This window comes from Cervus canadensis, chromosome 5 (genome assembly GCF_019320065.1).
Source record: "Cervus canadensis isolate Bull #8, Minnesota chromosome 5, ASM1932006v1, whole genome shotgun sequence".
Taxonomy (NCBI): Eukaryota; Metazoa; Chordata; class Mammalia; order Artiodactyla; family Cervidae; genus Cervus; species Cervus canadensis.
This window is the reverse complement of record NC_057390.1, coordinates 25,808,206-25,826,121: the sequence shown is the minus strand read 5'-3', so window position 1 is coordinate 25,826,121 and position 17,916 is coordinate 25,808,206. Positions and strand designations below refer to the sequence as shown.

Here is a 17,916-nt window from a genome sequence, read left to right as displayed (position 1 = left end):
CTTAACTCTTTTCTAATGATTTTTAAAACCAGAACAGTCTGTATGCTTTTCACACTATCACTGTTTTCTGCTGAATTTTCTCCTCCTATTTTTAAGATTCTTCTGAAAGTGACAAAACATGAATAGGAAAAATACCAAAGCTTGATTTTTCAAATAACTACTACTTGAAGAGTAGTTTGGAAAAAGTCTGTTTTCACTTACAGCCTCAAGAAGAACTTGGCTTTTTTTCATATCAAATGTTATGAGAGAATGGTTAAAAGAACTCTTTGATTTGAATTTTATCTTCAAATGCCAATACATTCCTTGGAATGTTTTTTTCTTTAGTTCTGAGAACATAGCAAGACCCAGTTAAAGCAGCATTTCCAAACACAAAGTTATAAAACCTAAATTCTGATAAAGACTGCTCGCAAATTCAATAGAATGAACAATTCGATTCTTAGTAGATTGTTTTCCTTTTACAAGAGAAAAATGCTTAAAAAAAGTCTTAACTGGAGTGATGTTTACCTTAAGAAAACACTGTATTCAGGATAGAAGATGCTTGTATATTGGACCCAGGCACCAGCTTCCTCTTCAGTTTCCAGTTTTTTGACTTCTGTTACTGAAAACAGATTAAATGATTCAAATCTTCTTACAGATATATGTCGTAGACAGTCATCCAGGTGTTTTTGTTTCAGAACCTTTGAAATAAAACCAAGTATTGTGGTCACAAATATTATATAAATACAACATTTAACATTTAAGAGGTAAGGGGACTTTCATTTTTGATAATGGCAGATAATTCAGACCACTGTCTTACTGAAAACAACTAGAAAAGATGCACAAAACATTTTAAAACGCTACTCAAAGGCATCGGAGCACAAGGGCAACACTGAAGATCTACCAGTCTAATGTCTAACAAGGTAAATCTAGTGAGAAGAGTCTGGCTTTTGTAACCACTCTTCTTGTGAGACATTCAATCCCGAAAGAAAGGTCTGAGAAGACAAGCAGCACCTTCAACAGTTTGTAGAATTAGGGGGTAAAAGTTGAATTTCAAAGCATACTACCTAGTCAGGAGCAGGTATGTTATTCTGAGCATGTGTGTGCGTGTGTGCACGTGTGTATACCTAGACAGGAGCAATATGTTATTCTGAGCCGGGGTGTGTGTGTTTGTGTGTTTTAACATCAAATAAGTAATTTGTTGGTGTCGTTGAAAACTGGGTTCTTAAGTAAGAGAGAAAGGCAATACAGCTGTTAAGACTAATGAGGTTAAGCAAAAACACTGTAGCTCTGAATCTGAATGAAGTATAATATAAATTAGTGATGTATTTTATTTTTTAAAACTATACATGTATTACCTACATCTGACCACTGAAAGAGACTTCCCTGGCAGCTCAGACAGTAAAGTGGTAAAGCCTACAATGCGGGAGACCTGGGTTCAATCCCTGGGTTGGGAAGATCTCCTGGAGATGGAAATGGCAACCCACTGGACCAAACTAGCAGCAATGAAATCACTTAATGCACATACTGCTGTCTCTAAATGACAATTTTTATTAAAACAAAGTAAGGGGAATTCCCTAGTGGTCCAGTGGCTGGGACTCCCAGCTTTCACTGTCAAGGGCATGAGTTTTAATAGTATCTGGTTAAGGAACCAAGATGCTTCCCTGGTGGTTCAAATGGTAAAGAATCTGCCTGCAATGCAGGAGACCTGGGTTCGATCCCTGCGTTGGGAAGATCCACTGGAGGAGAGCATGGCAACCCACTCCAGCATTCTTTCTTGCCTGGAGAATTCCCATGGACAGAGGAGCCTAGCGGGCTATAGTCCATGGGGTTGCAGAGTCAGACACGACTGAGCGACTAAACATACAAGGAGCTAAGATAAGGCAGGCAAGCTGAGGAAGAATGGCAGGAATTCTACAAGATGAGCCTGGAACGTCAGGCACACAAGAAAACAAGAGAGCCTTACAGAATTAGAGTTATATCAAAAGGATTCAAGAGACAATAGGAAAAGGGCTCAGTGGCCAAAGATGGGATACTGTGGATATTAACACAGATAATAAATGTAACTAAACTGAAACACATTAGTTCATAATGGTAGTTCTTAAATGCCTCACTGCTGACCACTGAAGAATGCAAAAAACCAACTTATTTTGAAAACTAGTAATTGAAGAGAAAGAATCAAGTATTTATCTGTTTTTCCTATATAAACTGTAACTGAGAGTATCCAAATGGAAGAGGGGAAGTTTCTCTTTAAATGAATAGCCCAAGTAATAAATGAAGAAAGAACAACAGAACATCACCATTTTCAACTCCCTCATGAATTCATGAACCAAGGTAATCATCATTAGGAAATGACCACACGCCCTGTGATTACTGAGGAAATTTCACACCACCATTATCTTGACCAACTAAACAAAACAAAAAATATCAAATCTGAGTTTCATCAAATCTCTAATGGGAAGTAGGAAATACAGGGGTAGAGGAACACACTGATCAAGAGCAATTAGCAAAATTCAAATTATGGGAAACTCTACACAACACCCAGTTTCTTCTAAAATAAACAGCAAGGGCTGGAAAAGAGACATGCCAAGGGAATATTTATTAATAGATTAAAAAGACTTAAACATATCAACAAGAACAATATTTGGAACTTAATTTGGATCCCATTTTCAAAAAAATTAAACTGTAAAAAAAATTAGGAGACAATGGAGAAAATTTGAAAACTGACCAGATCATCAAGGAATTATTCTGCATAGGATTTGGCATTGTAATTATTTTTTAATGTTATCTTGTATAGGTACATACTGAAGTAGTTATAGAAAAATGTTATCTGAGATTATCTGTTACCTCAGTTGTTATCTGAGAATGGTATCTCAGTTATCTGAAGATTCACTTCAAAATAATCTGGTGAGAGCTGCATAATGAGAGATTAGAAATGAACCGAAGTAGTCCAGAGTTAAAAATAGTTGAAGCATATGGAAGCCTTCCTCAGTAATCAATGCAAAGAAACAGAAGAAAACAATAGAATGGGAAAGACTAGAGATCTCTTCAAGAAAATAAGAGATACCAAGGGAACATCTCATGCAAAGATGGGCTCAATAAAGGACAGAAATGGTATAGACCTAATAGAAACAAAAGATGCCACTTAAGAAGAAGTGGCAAGAATACACAGAAGAATTGTACAATAAAGATCTTCATGACCCAGATAATCACAATGGTGTGATCACTCACCTAGAGCCAGACATCCTGGAATGCGAAGTCAAATGGGCCTTAGAAAGCATCACTACAAAGAAAGCTAGTGGAGATGATGGAATTCCAGTTGAGCTATTTCAAATCCTAAAAGATGATGCTGTGAAAGGGCTGCACTCAATATGCCAGCAAATTTGGAAACCTCAGCAGTGGCCACAGGACTGGAAAAGGTCAATTTTCATTCTAATCCCAAAGAAAGGCAATGCCAAAGAATGCTCAAACTACCGCACAATTGCACTCATCTCACACGCTAGTAAAGTAATGCTCAAAATTCTCCAAGCCAGGCTTCAATAGTACATGAACTGTGAACTTCCAGATGTTCAAGCTGGATTTAGAAAAGGCAGAGGAACCAGAGATCAAATTGCCAACATCCGATGGGTCACTGAAAATGCAAGAGAGTTCCAAAAAAACATCTACTTCTGCTTTAGACTATGTCAAAGCCCTTGACTGTGTGGATCACAACAAACTGTGGAAAATTCTTAAAGAGATAGAAATACCAGACCACCTGACCTGCCTCCTAAGAAATATGTATGCAGGTCAAGAAGCAACAGTTAGAACTGGACATGGAACAACAGACTGGTTCCAAACTGGGAAAGGAGTACATCAAGGCTGTATATTGTCACCTTGATTATTTAACTTATATGCAGAGTACATGAGGCAAAATGCCAGGCTGGATGAAGCACAAGCTGGAATCGAGATTTCTGGGAGAAATACCAATAACCTCAGATATGCAGATGACACCACCCTTATGGCAGAAAGTGAAGAAGAACTAAAGAGCCTCTTGATGAAAGTGAAAGAGGAGAGTGAAAAAGTTGGCTTAAAACTCAACATTCGAAAAACTAAGATCATGGCATCCGGTGCCATCCCTTCATGGCAAATAGATGGGGAGACAGGGGAAACAGTAGCTGACTTTTTTTTTTTTTTGCTCCAAAATCACTGCAGATGGTGACTGCAGCCATGAAATGACAAGACACTTGCTCCTTGGAAAAAAAGTTATGACCAACCTAGACAGCATACTAAAATGCAGAGACATTACTTCACCAACAAAGGTCCACCTAGTCAAAGCTATGGTTTTTCCAGTAGTCATATATGGACATAACAGTTGGACTATAAAGAAAGCTGAGCACCGAAGAATTGATGCTTTTGAACTGTGGTGTTGGAGAAGACCCTTGAGAGTCCCTTGGACTGCAAGGAGATCCAACCAGTCCATTATAAAGGAGATCAGTCCTGAATACTCATTGGAAGGACTGATGCTGAACCTGAAACTCCAATACTTTGGGCACCTGATGTGAAGAACTGACGCATTTGAAAAGACCCTGATGCTGGGAAAGATTGAAGGAGGGAGGAGACTGGGATAACAGAGGATGAGATGGTTGGATGGCATCACCGACTCAATGGACATGAGTTTCAGTAAACTCTGGGAGTTGGTGATGGACAGGGAGGCCTGGCGAGCTGCGGTCCATGGGGTCACAAAGAGTCAGACACGACTGAGATTGAACTGAACTGTTAGATACCTGAATGGCTCTTAAAGTACTATTTCCAATTTTGCATATATCTGACATTTCCTGTAAAGTGTTTTTAATATATAAAGCACTCTAATAGCCATAAACAAATTAAATATAACTGAAAAGATATCTAAAATTAAATATACTTGAAAGTTAAGCAACAGACTTCTAAATAATCTATGAATCAAAAAACACACAATGGAAATTAGAAAGCATTTTGAACTGAATAATAAAAATGCATTTCAAAACATGAAATGCAGCTAAATCCATACTTAGAGGGAAATGTATGGAAAAGCTAAAAATCAGTAAACTAAGTATCCATTGCAAAAACTAGAAAAAGAACAAATTAATTCCTGAAAAGAGTAAAAGTTAATAAAGCAGAAAACAAACAAAGCAGGGGGGATAAACAACATCAAGGGATGGTTCTCTGAAGAGATTAATAAAACTGATAAACCCCTGATGAAGCTATTAAGGAAAAAAGAAAGAAGGTATAAATTTCAATGACATAAGGAGATCACTGTAGATCCTACAGGCATTAAAAAAACACAAAGGAATATTATAAAGACTAAGTTTGAAATTTTAGATGAAATGGACAAATTCCTAGAAAAATACAACTAACCAAAATTGACACAAGCAGAAACTGAAAGTCTAAATAGTCCTAAACTATTTTAAAAATAAAATGCATAAATAAAATACATAAATAATAACAAAAAATGCATAAATAAAAATTTTACCACAAAGAAAACTCTAAGTCCAGATTGTTCACCAGCAAATGACACCAAACATCTAAGTAAGAATTAATTTAAGTCTTGCCACACTCTTCATTAAATTCTCAAATAACCCCATGGGATAGATACCTATTATGTGACAGAGGAAACTACTGAAAAGGAATGGTAATTTGCTCAAGGTCAGAAAGCTAGTAAGAAGCAAATTCAGGCTATCTGACTACAGAGCTTGAATTTTCAACACCTCTTCTTGTGGAGAATGTGGTAGTGTGGCACCAAACATCACATTACCACTTTCTTTAAGATACCTTCCTATACTAAAGCTAGAAATCACATTTCCCAGAATCCCTAGAAGTCCGTTTCACATGTGCTTTTGGTTTAGCTAACCGGATGGACTAACATGAGATTTGAAAGAAAGAAAGATGGGAAGAAGAAAGATCCATTTCTGCAATGTGTGCTAGTAAGAACAGTTCTAGAGACATTTGGATCTTCAGCAGCTTTAGCAGAGGTTCCAAAGCTCACGCTCTAATTTAGTGGAGAGTGAAAGAATGAATAATGGAGCATGGGCGTGCACACACACACACCAGAGGCCGTACAAGTGTCAAACCTTTGCTGGTAGACACAGCAGGCAAGGTGTACTTCTGGAGTCTACAGTTCCAGAAACAGCTTCCTGATCACCAGAGATCACAATGTGAAGTGATCCCAGAAAGAGGCTCAAGTTCTTCATTTTGGTAGAGTCAGCATTTCTCTTGGCAGGCCAGCTTTTGTGTTGCTCTGGGACTCACTTTTTGTAGGTTCCTTTAGTTCCTCCAAAGACTTTATGAGCACTTAATTCCCTTTATAAAGCCCTTGTCTGCTTAAAATAGCTAGAGCTGTTTCTCTTATCTAAAAAGGAACCCTGACTACATAAAGGCAAACTGAGATCAGAACCAAGCAAGAAACCATACCAATACGAATAATATACCTTGAGGGAAAAAATAGGATTAAAATTTTTATATTATATAGAAGGTTGATAAGGTTGATTTTTTTAAATGGAACATCAGAAAAGTTGCCTCTCTTTGACTTGGTTGAGAGTTTCCTTTAAAAATAAAAGGATGGAGCTTCCCTGGTAGCTCAGTGGTAAAGAATCTGCCGCCAATGCAGGTGACATGGGCTAGATCCCCAAACCAGGAAGATCCCACGTGCCTCGGAGCAACTAAGCCCCGACGTCCCAACTATTGAGCTGTGTTGTAGAGCTGGAGAGCCACAACTATTGAAGCCTGTGCGCCCTAGAGCCAGTGCTCCATGACAACCGAAGCCACCACAATGAGAAACCTGCGCACTGCAGCTAGAGAGTAGCCCCTGGTCTCCCCAACTAAAGAAAAAGCCCGCAGAGCAGTGACGACCAAGCACAGCCAAAGATAAAATACATTTTTAAAAATTTTTTTATAAATAAAAGGATAAATTGTTTTAAAAGTTTTTACCAAAAATAGTCTTATTGTTATCTATCATCTATGATTATGAGGAAGAAAAACACATCACTAAACAAAGCTTACTCTCAAAAAAAAATTAAGTTATAAAATGCAAAATGTAGATATTATAAATTGTCATAGATCTTGTCCAATTAATGTCCAAAAATCAAATTCTTTTTTATACTAATTAAATTACTCTGATGTCAAGGTGATGTCATTATAAATCACTAAGGTAAAAAGTTACTAAATCAACACATGTATAAAATTGGAAGAGGCTTTTATAGTTTAGTAAATTCCATGATCTACAATATGACAAGGTAATTCTCAATGAAAGTAACAGTCAATATATTTAGAATAAATAAAAGGGAACATTTACTTACATAATCTATACACTACTCAGTAAAGGTAATCATACACAATGAAGATCAAATCAGATTACTACTGATTCAGTTATTTCAAGGTCATCAAAAATGTCTGCAGCTTTGACTTGAGAGGATAGTTAAATTTCCCATCAAGGTATAATCTTGTCAGCTACGCTTTTAGAATATTGCCTTCCAACCCCTTAAGTAAATAATTAAGTAATATTCAAATGAAATTATGAGGTGGGGTGGTGAAGGAAAATACTCAAAAGTTCAGATATAAAAGGTTATATACCTTATAAATAAAGTTTGGGGTCTGAGCTAGAATTGTGAAGTCAAACAGTACCTATAGAGAGCAGCTTCTTAAAATGGCAAAAAATGAATATAGCCACTCTTTGTCACAGAGAATTCAGAAGGAACAAGAAGGCAATGAAAACCAGGTAGACAAAGTGAAAACATTCAGTTGTTTGAAAGCTTCAAGAAAAGAAATGAATGAAAATGTTTTCAACAATAAGCAAAAATGTGATGGATATGTTAACTCATTGGAGGTGGGGGTGGGGAATCCTTTCACAATGTATACATATATCAAATCATCACATTGTATAGTTTACAATATGATTTGTCAGTTATATCTCAATAAAGCTGAAACTTTTAAATGGTGAATTTTTTTACTCTTAGAAAAATTCATATAAAAGCATCATTTTTAGGACTCAAAACTTTTTAGGAATTAAAATAAATCATAGATTTCTGGTCTTAATTTAAAAAACAAAAATGAGCCAAATAAAAATATTCAGCATTATTTTAGGAATGGGGGTTAAAGTATTTAACCTCTGGAAAATTGTTATATTTACTCTTAGGAAGACTACTGATTAATAGTCTAATAAGTTTTACAGCTCAGAGAATGCAAAAAGACACATGCTTTCACACCTGGAGCCTTCTAAACTTTTTATTTTCTTTGCTGCACAGTGAAAAGCTCATTTCTTTCAGGGACTTCCCCGGTGTTCCAGTGGTTAAGAATCCGCCTGTCAATGCTGGGGACATAGGTTTGATCTCCGGTCTGGGACAATTCCACATGCCACGCAGGAGCTAAGCCCGCCCTCTAGAGACAGCTTGCTAAACCAAAAATAAACTTTTTCAAGTCCATTTCTTTCAAAATAATTATTGGTGGAATATTTTGTTTTCAGCTTGACAAGCTACATACTTCTAACTCAAGAAAACATTCCCGTTCACCATTTTGAACCTAAAGCATATTCCTAAATATTCTTAAGGAATCCAATAAAAACCAATTATTAATCAATAACTCAGAAACATAAAAAAAGAAAATCTCCTCCAGTCACTGATGTATATGTCAATAAGGTTTGAACTGCGGGGGTCAGGGGTGAGCATTACAATTTAGATGCTTAAGGTTAAAGTATGTTCCACAGAGCACACAAAAATCCATGTCATCTGTGACTACATAGCAGTATAAAGTTCTACAATTAATTGAAATGTAAGTTTAACTTCAACAATGTGAAAAATCCTTATAAATACAATGATGTATAAAATGTCAGGAAAAAAAAGGAGGGGGGAATGAAAGAGCACGAATGACCCTGCTCAGCTGCTGCTGTAGAAAGTGATCCCTAGTGATGCCAATAAAAACCAATGAAGAGTCCACCACTCAACTCCTCACCTACATAGGGATCTAAACCACAATTCTCAGTGCAAGATCTATAGGCACAAGCATTTCTAAGACATGGTTTCTTGGTGTCTGCCATTTTCTATCAAGGAATTGGGAGGCATAAACAGGGCACAAAACACAGCAGCATCTCTTGTAACTGACTCTGAATTAGAGGACCCTCTTCGTCCCCTCTATTAAATAAATACTCAGACTGGGCCATGTGAACTCAATAGTGCCAAGGTGCTACTCCTGCCCTCCCCATTGAGTTCGCTGCCAAGTTAATTGGCCTTTTTCACAAGCTCTTTACACCAGCTGTTCTTACTATTGTCATGCATTAAACATTACAAAAACTAATGAAATAATAATTATGAGGAGTAGTAATCATTATTCCATTTTATTTTTATATTTCTTCCATAAAAGTTAAGTTGAATGTTTTGGAAAGATAAAGGTAAGTTTGCTTGAGAAGTTAAGTTGCTTAAAAGTTTACTACCAATTTCATTGTGGGAAGTCAGCTGTATACACTTAGAGAACTAATTATAATTAGGACAATTTGACACTCGGATGGTAGCTTCATTTTCATTTATCATTTTCATGACTGACCTTTTTAACCAACTTTCTCAATTAGTCAATGAGGTAGTAAGTACTTCTATTGTTTAGCATCTTGTTCTGGGAAGGATTTTGGTCACTCACATGGAACTGTTTTTCTGGTAGTCGACGGTCTTCAATTTTTTCTCAAAAAAACAGGTCTCTCTTTCCCTGACTATATTTCATCAAATCCAATACATCATTGATTATAAGATTCAATTTTTTTTTTCTTCCTTCTGATGTTACATAGAATAGGCTACCTGTTGACTGGGATGCCATCAACTAAAAGACATATCCCAATTTCAAAGATGTTATAATTAAAACTACACATCTGAGAATAGATGAAAAATGGTTTGAAAATAATCAGCTTCACTGGAAAAGAAGTTTAAATATAGAAGAGTAAAAACCCACTCAAAATTCTACCATTTAGGAAAAGCACAGCTAAACATCTATCTATGCATATACATATAGCTATGAATAAGTTTTAAATGGCTCATACTATAAATACTGTTTATATTTTGTTTTAGATTGCTCTCTTTGATACCATAAAAATCAGTTTTCTGACAAATGTACTGTGATGATCTCAGTTGGATGCCCATTTTTGCATACTTACCCAGTACATAGCTATTTTTATTTTTTAAAAATATTTGTTTCTTTATTTGGATGCAACAGGTCCTAGTTGCAGCACTTGGGATCTTCTGTCTTCACTGTGGCTTGTGGGATCTTTAGTTTCAGCATGAGCAATCTTTTTAGTTGCGGCATGCAAACTCTCAGTTGTGGCATGTGGGATCTAGTTTCCTGAACAGGGGATCAAACCCAGGTCCCCTGCATTAGGAGCAAGGAGTCTTAGCCACTGGACCACCAGGAAAGTTCCCATAAGCTGTTTTTAAATGTTAAAAATAAACAAATGTTTTAAACATTAAAAATAAATCAAATTCTTTGTTAGGAAATCATAATAGGATTAGAAAATAGACAATTTATTTCTAACCCTGGAAAATAATTTCACTTTAAAATAATCAGAAATGGAAGAGATCTTAAAGAAATCTAGTCCCACTCCCTCATTTACAAATGAGGTACAAATAGGTTGCTCATCATCATAGGTAGATCTGGGACTAAAATCAAATTGTATTACATTCTATTCTAGAAATCATCCTGTCTCTTTCTGCATTGACAGTCTCAAATGTATATTACCTACTTTAATTTACATTGTACTATAAAATATTCCATTAATCGGATTCTTCAGCCAAGTATTCAGATGTCTAGGTCCTATTATTCATTCTGTAGGTGGTTGTGAGATGTGCATAAGCATGTAAGGGTCACTGCTACTTTTTCATCTGCTCTACATCCCTTCCTCTTGGGAAATGCCCCTCCCTCACTCTATGCAATAATGGCAGGATTGTTATTTTCCTGCCACAGTGTGGGCTGATGACCCAGGTCAAAGTGCACAATTCTCCTAGAAACAGCAATTGGTTCAAACTTGGCCAATTAGAGTTGTTTGGAGGAAATGATTTGGGTGTTAGGGAAAAGGGTTATTTCTTCTGGATCACTAGCTGGGTGGATGATGAAGTAGCTATTTTTGCCATCAGGTAGTCAAACTCAACAAAGAAGAAAAATGAACAATATCCACAGCCTCTATTGATATTGATCCACAGACTTCCAGACCTCATCTGATTCAAGTGGGCACTAGATTCAACAGTCAGCAATTTATCATGTGACCTGGTATCAAATGATGAACTGTCAACCAGATTTTCTCTCCAAAAATATTAATTATAAAAGACAGAAAATATTGGACAGTTAAGGTAGAGGGCTATGAGATAGCACTGGAGCCCTAGAGGAAACAGAATTGTGAGGAGAAAAAAGGAGACACAAGCAGATGTCATGAATGAAGATGTCCCATAAGAAAGAGAAAAAGAATTCATATCTCTAGCATTGATCAGATTTCTCAGTTTTCTAGTTCTGGATGGTCACAAGATACAAATGGTCTGTTCACTTGAAACATATTTACTAAGAGCCTGCAAATGTTTAAAACACAGGGTAGATTCAGTCATTACAGAAAAGGATTCACTTTCTCCCCTGCCCTCTCCAAGGGAAAAAAAAACATATTTTCTCTGCCCCCTTGACTAAGATTCTTATTTTGACTAACAGGATATTAGTAAGTATTTAAAATATTAATATGTTTCAGTGGTTGCATTTGCTCTCTTATACCTCTGTCATCACCATGAAAACATGTTAGCCAACTGATCTCAGGATTAGAGGCGTGTGGACCAAGCATGCAGCCTAGAGCCACTCTGCTGATCGCAGCCTGTCAGTCAACTCCCAGGTGCCCCACAAACAGAATAAATGCTCACTGTTGTATGCAACAGTATGTGATGTATGTAATGGCGTTGCATGCAACAGTATGTGTACGTATTAATATCTGATGGTGTGGTTATTTGTTACTCAGCGATAGCTCACTGATACAATACACTGAGGATAAGGTCCTGTGGGCCACTTAAACATAGTCCTCATTCTCAGGCTTTCCACAACACATAACAGTACCTACTAAAAATTAACCACCCAGGCCCTGTGCAGAAATGGAGGTTAATAAAATAACATCTTTCCCCAGGGAGAATTCCTATTCTCGTGAGAAAGATGGATTCTAATCAAATGGTCATAAAATAATGTGAAAAGGGGTTACGCATAGAGTCACCTATGGGTCTAGCTCAGCCCAGAGGAGTCAGCAGAGGTATCCCATAAGAAGAGATAGACACAGAGGTCTGAAGGATGAACAGTCATTTATTAAGTAGCGAAGAAGATAGAAAGACTCTAAGCAGAGAGCACAAATATACCAAAACATTAAATTTCAAAGCGTGAGAGAAGTTCAAATGGCAGCCGTGGCTGAAACTTATGCTAAAGTAGATGGCAATTCAGAATGAATATAAATGATGGTCAACTAGAGTTTTTACTAAGAGTCACTTGTCATCATAATAAGGTTTGACTGATCAATTTAAAGCCTTAATTTACTATTTTGACAATTCAGCTTTGTTTACTTCACTACAGAAAGTTCCTACATTAATGATCTATAAGGTCATGCATTTTATTGTCCTATAATACCATTTATAACATTAATAGCAAAACCAGATCCTGAATGCTCTGCAAGGGCTGTCAATGTGTCAGCAAAGAAAAGGTCTTTGAGTGTTCATGACAGCACTGGAAGGCCCCAGTATGAAAAGATGACTCCAGACAACCACAAACAAAGTAACCTCCAAAATACTAAACACACAATCTCAAATAAAGTGGTAGTAGTGAGAAACTACTAATAAGTGGCAGTAGCTGAGAAACTCTTCTCAAAACACAAATCAGAAATGCAAAGTGTCCTACTGAATAAAGGTTTCAGCAGGAAACCCCAGGCAGAAGTATAACATTGAGGTATCAACAACAGATTTCACTTCAAGCACTTTGGCAAAGAGTGTCAGTGATGTCAAATAAGAAAACTTTCAAACTGGCACACCACTGAAGTTACCAGCAACAGCGGCATCTTCAAAGTGCTAAAAGATAACCGCCGGTAAACAGCACACAGAGACGCCAAGGATTTCACTGATCACTTCAAACTACAAGATAAACAAGTAACTATTGCGTGAAAGAGAAGGGGTGGGCGGGGGCAGCTTTTACAACTCCCTTGGCTCTCAGCTCCACCGAAGAGACCCAAGCAACACGTGCAACGTCACAGTCCCTACACAAGTCAACCACGCTGATCACCAAGAGAGGGGCCAGATTTGGGGCTAGAAACAGGCTAGGAGTTAAGAAGCAAGGAGAAGAAACCAGGGGAAGAAAGTAAAACAGAAGCAGAAAAGAGCAGTGTGGGCTGCGGAGCGGCGGTTCCACCACCCCTACTGGCGGGCAAGAAGAAAAGTCCCCCAGATGCAGACTAATGTCTAGGAAGGAATCTTCTACTTCTATCGGAAGTTTCCCAGGACTCAGCTTTGGCTGCCCCCTCCCTACCGATGCCACCTGATGCCTCCCTTTTTGGTGGGACCCGTAGGTGAACCAAGGGGGCGCTCCTCAGGCGGCTCCGGGTAAAATTGTGAGGGAACTCCCCGAGCTTCCAAGGGTAGAGAAACCGATCGCTTGCGAGGGGAGTGGCCAGAGGCAATAGTGAATTAAGAAGGCTCTCCCTTACCTGCCGCAGGAGCTTCCACCGGGCGGCACCCAAGGGCGCAGAGGCTGCGGGTCCCCGAACGGCGCCGCTGTCTGTCTGGCCCTCGCCTGCCGTCTGCTCTGCTTGGCCGGCGGCGGCGTCAGAGACTTGAGATTCCATCCCGCTAGAACCTCTTATACCCGAGATCCCGCCGCCACAGCTCTCCCCTGCCAGGACCTGCCTACTTCTTCCCAGTCAGGACCTGTGACGCCAGGCCTCCCTCCCACTGCCCTAGCTCCCGAGCCCTCCCCGATTGCCGCATTTCCGGTAGTCGCGTCCCCTTAGCAACCAGGGCAGCGCGACTGTCGCCACTGCACCATTTTGCTGGTGGCCATCTTGAGTGAGGGCAGACCAGCGGGTGCGAGAACTGTGGCAAATCTAGCGCGACCCTGCCCTTTTTTGTTCTCCTCTCTCCTGTTTCATCTCGAGTTTTGAAGACTAACAAAGATGCAAAAGATTTGTATTTTGAGCATTAATGATCTCAGAAGGAGAAAAATCCATTCCTGACCACAATAAAGATGGTGGAATCTGCTTAGAGGTCGTGCTAGTTGGGGGTTACGTAGAACACGTGCTGCAAACTAGCTCTCGGCGACACTGGGTAGGCAGTGGTTCTGCTAGCTGCAGAACGCAGACTTCGGCAGGACGCGATCGAGGTGACAGCTGCACTCCTTCCTGAGAGCTTCGGGTCCTCTGGGCGTGCCTTTACTCGTTTCGCTATCTAGAGCCAGGCTGACTTTCAATTTGCGTACGTATTGGGGGGCGTAGGCCGGGGGTCTCGTCCCTTCACCTCTTCCTCTCCCCATCCAGCCATCCCTCAGTCCTGTAGTCCCAGCTTTTTGACTGATGTCACTTAACTGCGTGACATGGTACCGCTCTCTCGCCTCGGATGCACAGGGAAAACGAATAGGTTCTCCCAGGAACACCCGTGTGTCTGCCCTACCCCCATCTTTAACCTGCTGTCTTCTCCCTGCGGGTGGAAGATGGGTGGATGGAGACTGCCGGCAAGGATGTAGTAATTTGGAGCCTTTTATTTTCTCACACTTTATTTAATTTATTTGGTTTTGCTGGTATCGGCTGCTCATTCCCTATTTCAACTCTCCTTTATTTTGCTGCTTCGTAGCGGATCCGAGCTGTGGTAAAGCTGACGCAGTATTTTCCCTTTGCTACCCAGAAACATTTTGTGGAAGACTTTCATGATGACATTCAACAGTGTGCAACATATCTAGATATTTCCTATCCCAAAAATAGTAGCCAACGGTTACCGAGTGGTTACTGTGTTCCAGGCACTTTATTAAGAGTTAAACATAAATTATTGTTTCATTCTTGGAACTACTCCATAGTTAGTGGGGTCATTATCTCTGTTTTGCACATGACTAAACTAAGCACAGGTAGTAAGTGCAGGAGTGAAGACCTGAACCCGGGTTTCTCTGACTTAACTACTCACTAGCCTTACTTACCTTGCTAGATAGGTTAAAAAGAAAGGGCTTTCCAACAGAAGACAGATGGCATCACATTTCTTGTGTGCATCCTGAAGTGTTTTTTGCAACTAAAGAGCTAATTCCCTTTTTAACATCAAAGTCCAGTTGTTTTTATTTGCAGATAGACATTCCTCTATCACTTTCTGTGGAGGTGACCTGGGGTAGTTGCTTAAACCTCCCTAAGCCACAGTTCGCTCACCTGTAAGATCAACATAAGAGCTACTCTATCAGGTTTCTATGAAGTTTAAATTAGATCAAGAATACAACAGCATCTGGCATGTAGCAAACACTCAATAAATACTAATCCCTTCTTTACCTTTATTCTGTAATTAGTCTTTTCCAGTTCATCCTGCATATATTGGGTTGGCCAAAAAGTTCATTTAGGTTTCTCCATAACATCTTGTGAAAAACTGGAAGGAACTTTTTGACCAACCCAATACACGTAAAAGATAAGATCTGAATTATGTAAAATCAAAGCCGGTTTGCCTTTAAAAGCCCTCAGAGTTCCTGAGATGCCCCCAGTAAGTCTTTGTATTTATTGCAGATTTTTATTTTGTTTTTCGTTTTTGTTTTTTTTTTTTAGTTTGCCCATGTGTGTACCAGAATCAGTGCTGCATAGTTTGAGCCTGATAAGATTGACCTTACTAAAGAGACATTTAAGTCACATCTGCCAAGAAGTATGACTTGAATGAAACTAACTTGTACAAGTTTTCAATACTTTTAACCCGAGTTATCAGCTGTCTGCAGTTATTTGTAACCTGAGGGGTACACAGCCCCAAAGGGGAAGGTTAAGAACTGCAGATCTTAGATGCTCTGAGAACCCACTGCTGTACAGTCATTCCTATGAAAATCATTCATGTGCTGGCAGACCCTAAGGGAGCGTAAACCAGGGACTTTGATACCATGCAACAGAAGAGCAAATTGTTTCTCCAAGCTTTGAAGTATAGTATTCCTCACCTTGGGAAATGCATGCAGAAACAGCACTTGAATCACTGTAACTTCGCTGATCATTATTACAATAGAATAAAATTGAAAAAATATCAGCTAACCAAGTGTCTGCAGAATAAACCCAGGATCTCAGAGTTAGCAAGAAACATCCCAAGTCGGAACTTCTCATGTAAGGTATGGACTGTTTAAATTAACCTCTGTGTAGGCCTTTAAGATTAATTTTAGCTTAAAAATAAAGAATGGGTAGGAGATCAGTTACTAGTTTTTTCAGTAAATCTGGTTTGATTTTTTAAATGGTCAGACTCAATTGTCTGTAGTCATATGTAAGTATAAAAGAATATATACATATATATTTATAGAGCTCTAATGTAATATGTAAAAATGTACATTTATAAAAAATGATTCACCTTAGGAATTCCTTCCTGTGCCTACCAGTGCAGCTCAAAGTATAATTTGCCTTCTAAAATTCCTGGACTGTTACAATAACTCTTAATAAAATCTAATAATATGCTGATTGTTTTATGAATCCCAAATTAGTAAACTTCAGTGAAAACCACTTAATTGTGCTACTTTTCTTTTAAAAATTGAAAAAAGGATTTGCATTCTTGACCACTGTATTCCTGTAGAAGATACTTTCGGGCCATTGTACTGTGGCCAGACCCCAAGCCATGGGCATGACCTCAACCTTGAGGACCTATTGCCCTTGTATGTAGAATGACCACATAGCCTCCATTGCCTCAGACAGTCTCAGTCTACACCTATTGGACAATTTGTAGTTATTGACAGTTTCCCACTCCTCCCAGAAGTGTCTTAGGTTGTCAAGTTATGTGCTCATCCTAGTTATTTGAGTTAAGCTGCTGGTACTGTTGCCCCTTTGACATAACCTCCCCTACCACATACTTGCTATGTCCTTAGGTTCCTTAAATTGCATTTAGGAGTGATATTCTTGCAATATTTTTGCATATTTTGTTATTTTAGTGTTTTAATTTCTAGTTTCATACTAATATTTTTAGTCTCTTTTGACTTTTTTATTGTAGTAGAGTATATGTAACAATTTTCCATTTCAACCATTTTAAGTGTATAATTCCATGACATTAATTACATCACAGTGTTGAACAGCTGTTACCACTATTTCCAAAATCCTGTTGTCACCTGAAAAAAATATACCTAGAATTCCCCACTCCTACCTTTCCTGAACTGTGGAAACCTTTAATCTACTTTATGTCTCTATGAATTTGCTCATTTTAGATAATTCATATAATTGGAATTATATCATATTTATCCTTTTGTGTTTGGTTTATTTCACTTACATTGTTTTCAATGTTCACCCATATTGTAGCATATATGGGAAATTTATTCCTTTTAGTGGCTGAATAATACTTCTTTTATATACCACATTTTATTTATCCATTCATCTGTTGATAGGCACTTGAGCAGCTTCTTCTGTCTATAAAAATGATTTTTTAATCTTATTTTACTCAATTCTTCTGGTTTTTTGTTTCATTTTTGACTTTTTATTAGCTCATACTTATTTATTATGGGGCATTTTAGGGGATTTTTGTTGTTGTTTGCTTTCAACTTTTTAACCTTAGTCCTAGACTTCTACTCTTTACATTTCAGTCATCCAAACTTTTCTTTTTATAGCATCTTAGTATAGTTTAGCACTTTATTTTTTTACTCAAATTTTTCAGTGTTTTTATTTCATTTTTACCCTTTGTGTGTGTATTTGCACACATGTCCTACTTGAGAAAGGTAAACTTTAAAACTTTACGTATTGTACACATTTTAGACATTTAGATCATTATA

At 38.2% G+C, this 17,916-nt stretch overlaps 2 protein-coding genes across 6 annotated transcripts in view; one reads left to right on the top strand and one right to left on the bottom strand.

The window, feature by feature from the left end:
• CAMKMT (calmodulin-lysine N-methyltransferase) overlaps window positions 1–13,904 on the bottom strand; it is a 410,943-nt gene extending 397,039 nt beyond the window's left edge. The window contains exons 1-2 of one of the 2 annotated variants that reach the window (XM_043468465.1): window positions 13,667–13,904; window positions 505–677 (exon numbers count right to left, since the gene is read on the bottom strand). In XM_043468465.1, the coding sequence (XP_043324400.1) occupies window positions 505–677; window positions 13,667–13,804 (311 nt within the window). In that variant the 5' untranslated portion in view covers window positions 13,805–13,904. The remainder of the gene's footprint in view (window positions 1–504; window positions 678–13,666) is intronic. The other variant, XM_043468464.1, reaches the window with a different exon arrangement.
• Window positions 13,905–14,247: 343 nt separating this feature from the next.
• PREPL (prolyl endopeptidase like) overlaps window positions 14,248–17,916 on the top strand; it is a 38,670-nt gene continuing 35,001 nt past the window's right edge. For 2 of the 4 annotated variants that reach the window (XM_043468459.1, XM_043468458.1), the window contains exons 1-2: window positions 14,248–14,429; window positions 15,746–16,284. In XM_043468459.1, the coding sequence (XP_043324394.1) occupies window positions 16,066–16,284 (219 nt within the window). In that variant the 5' untranslated portion in view covers window positions 14,248–14,429; window positions 15,746–16,065. The remainder of the gene's footprint in view (window positions 14,430–15,745; window positions 16,285–17,916) is intronic. The other 2 variants (XM_043468460.1, XM_043468461.1) reach the window with 1 other exon arrangement.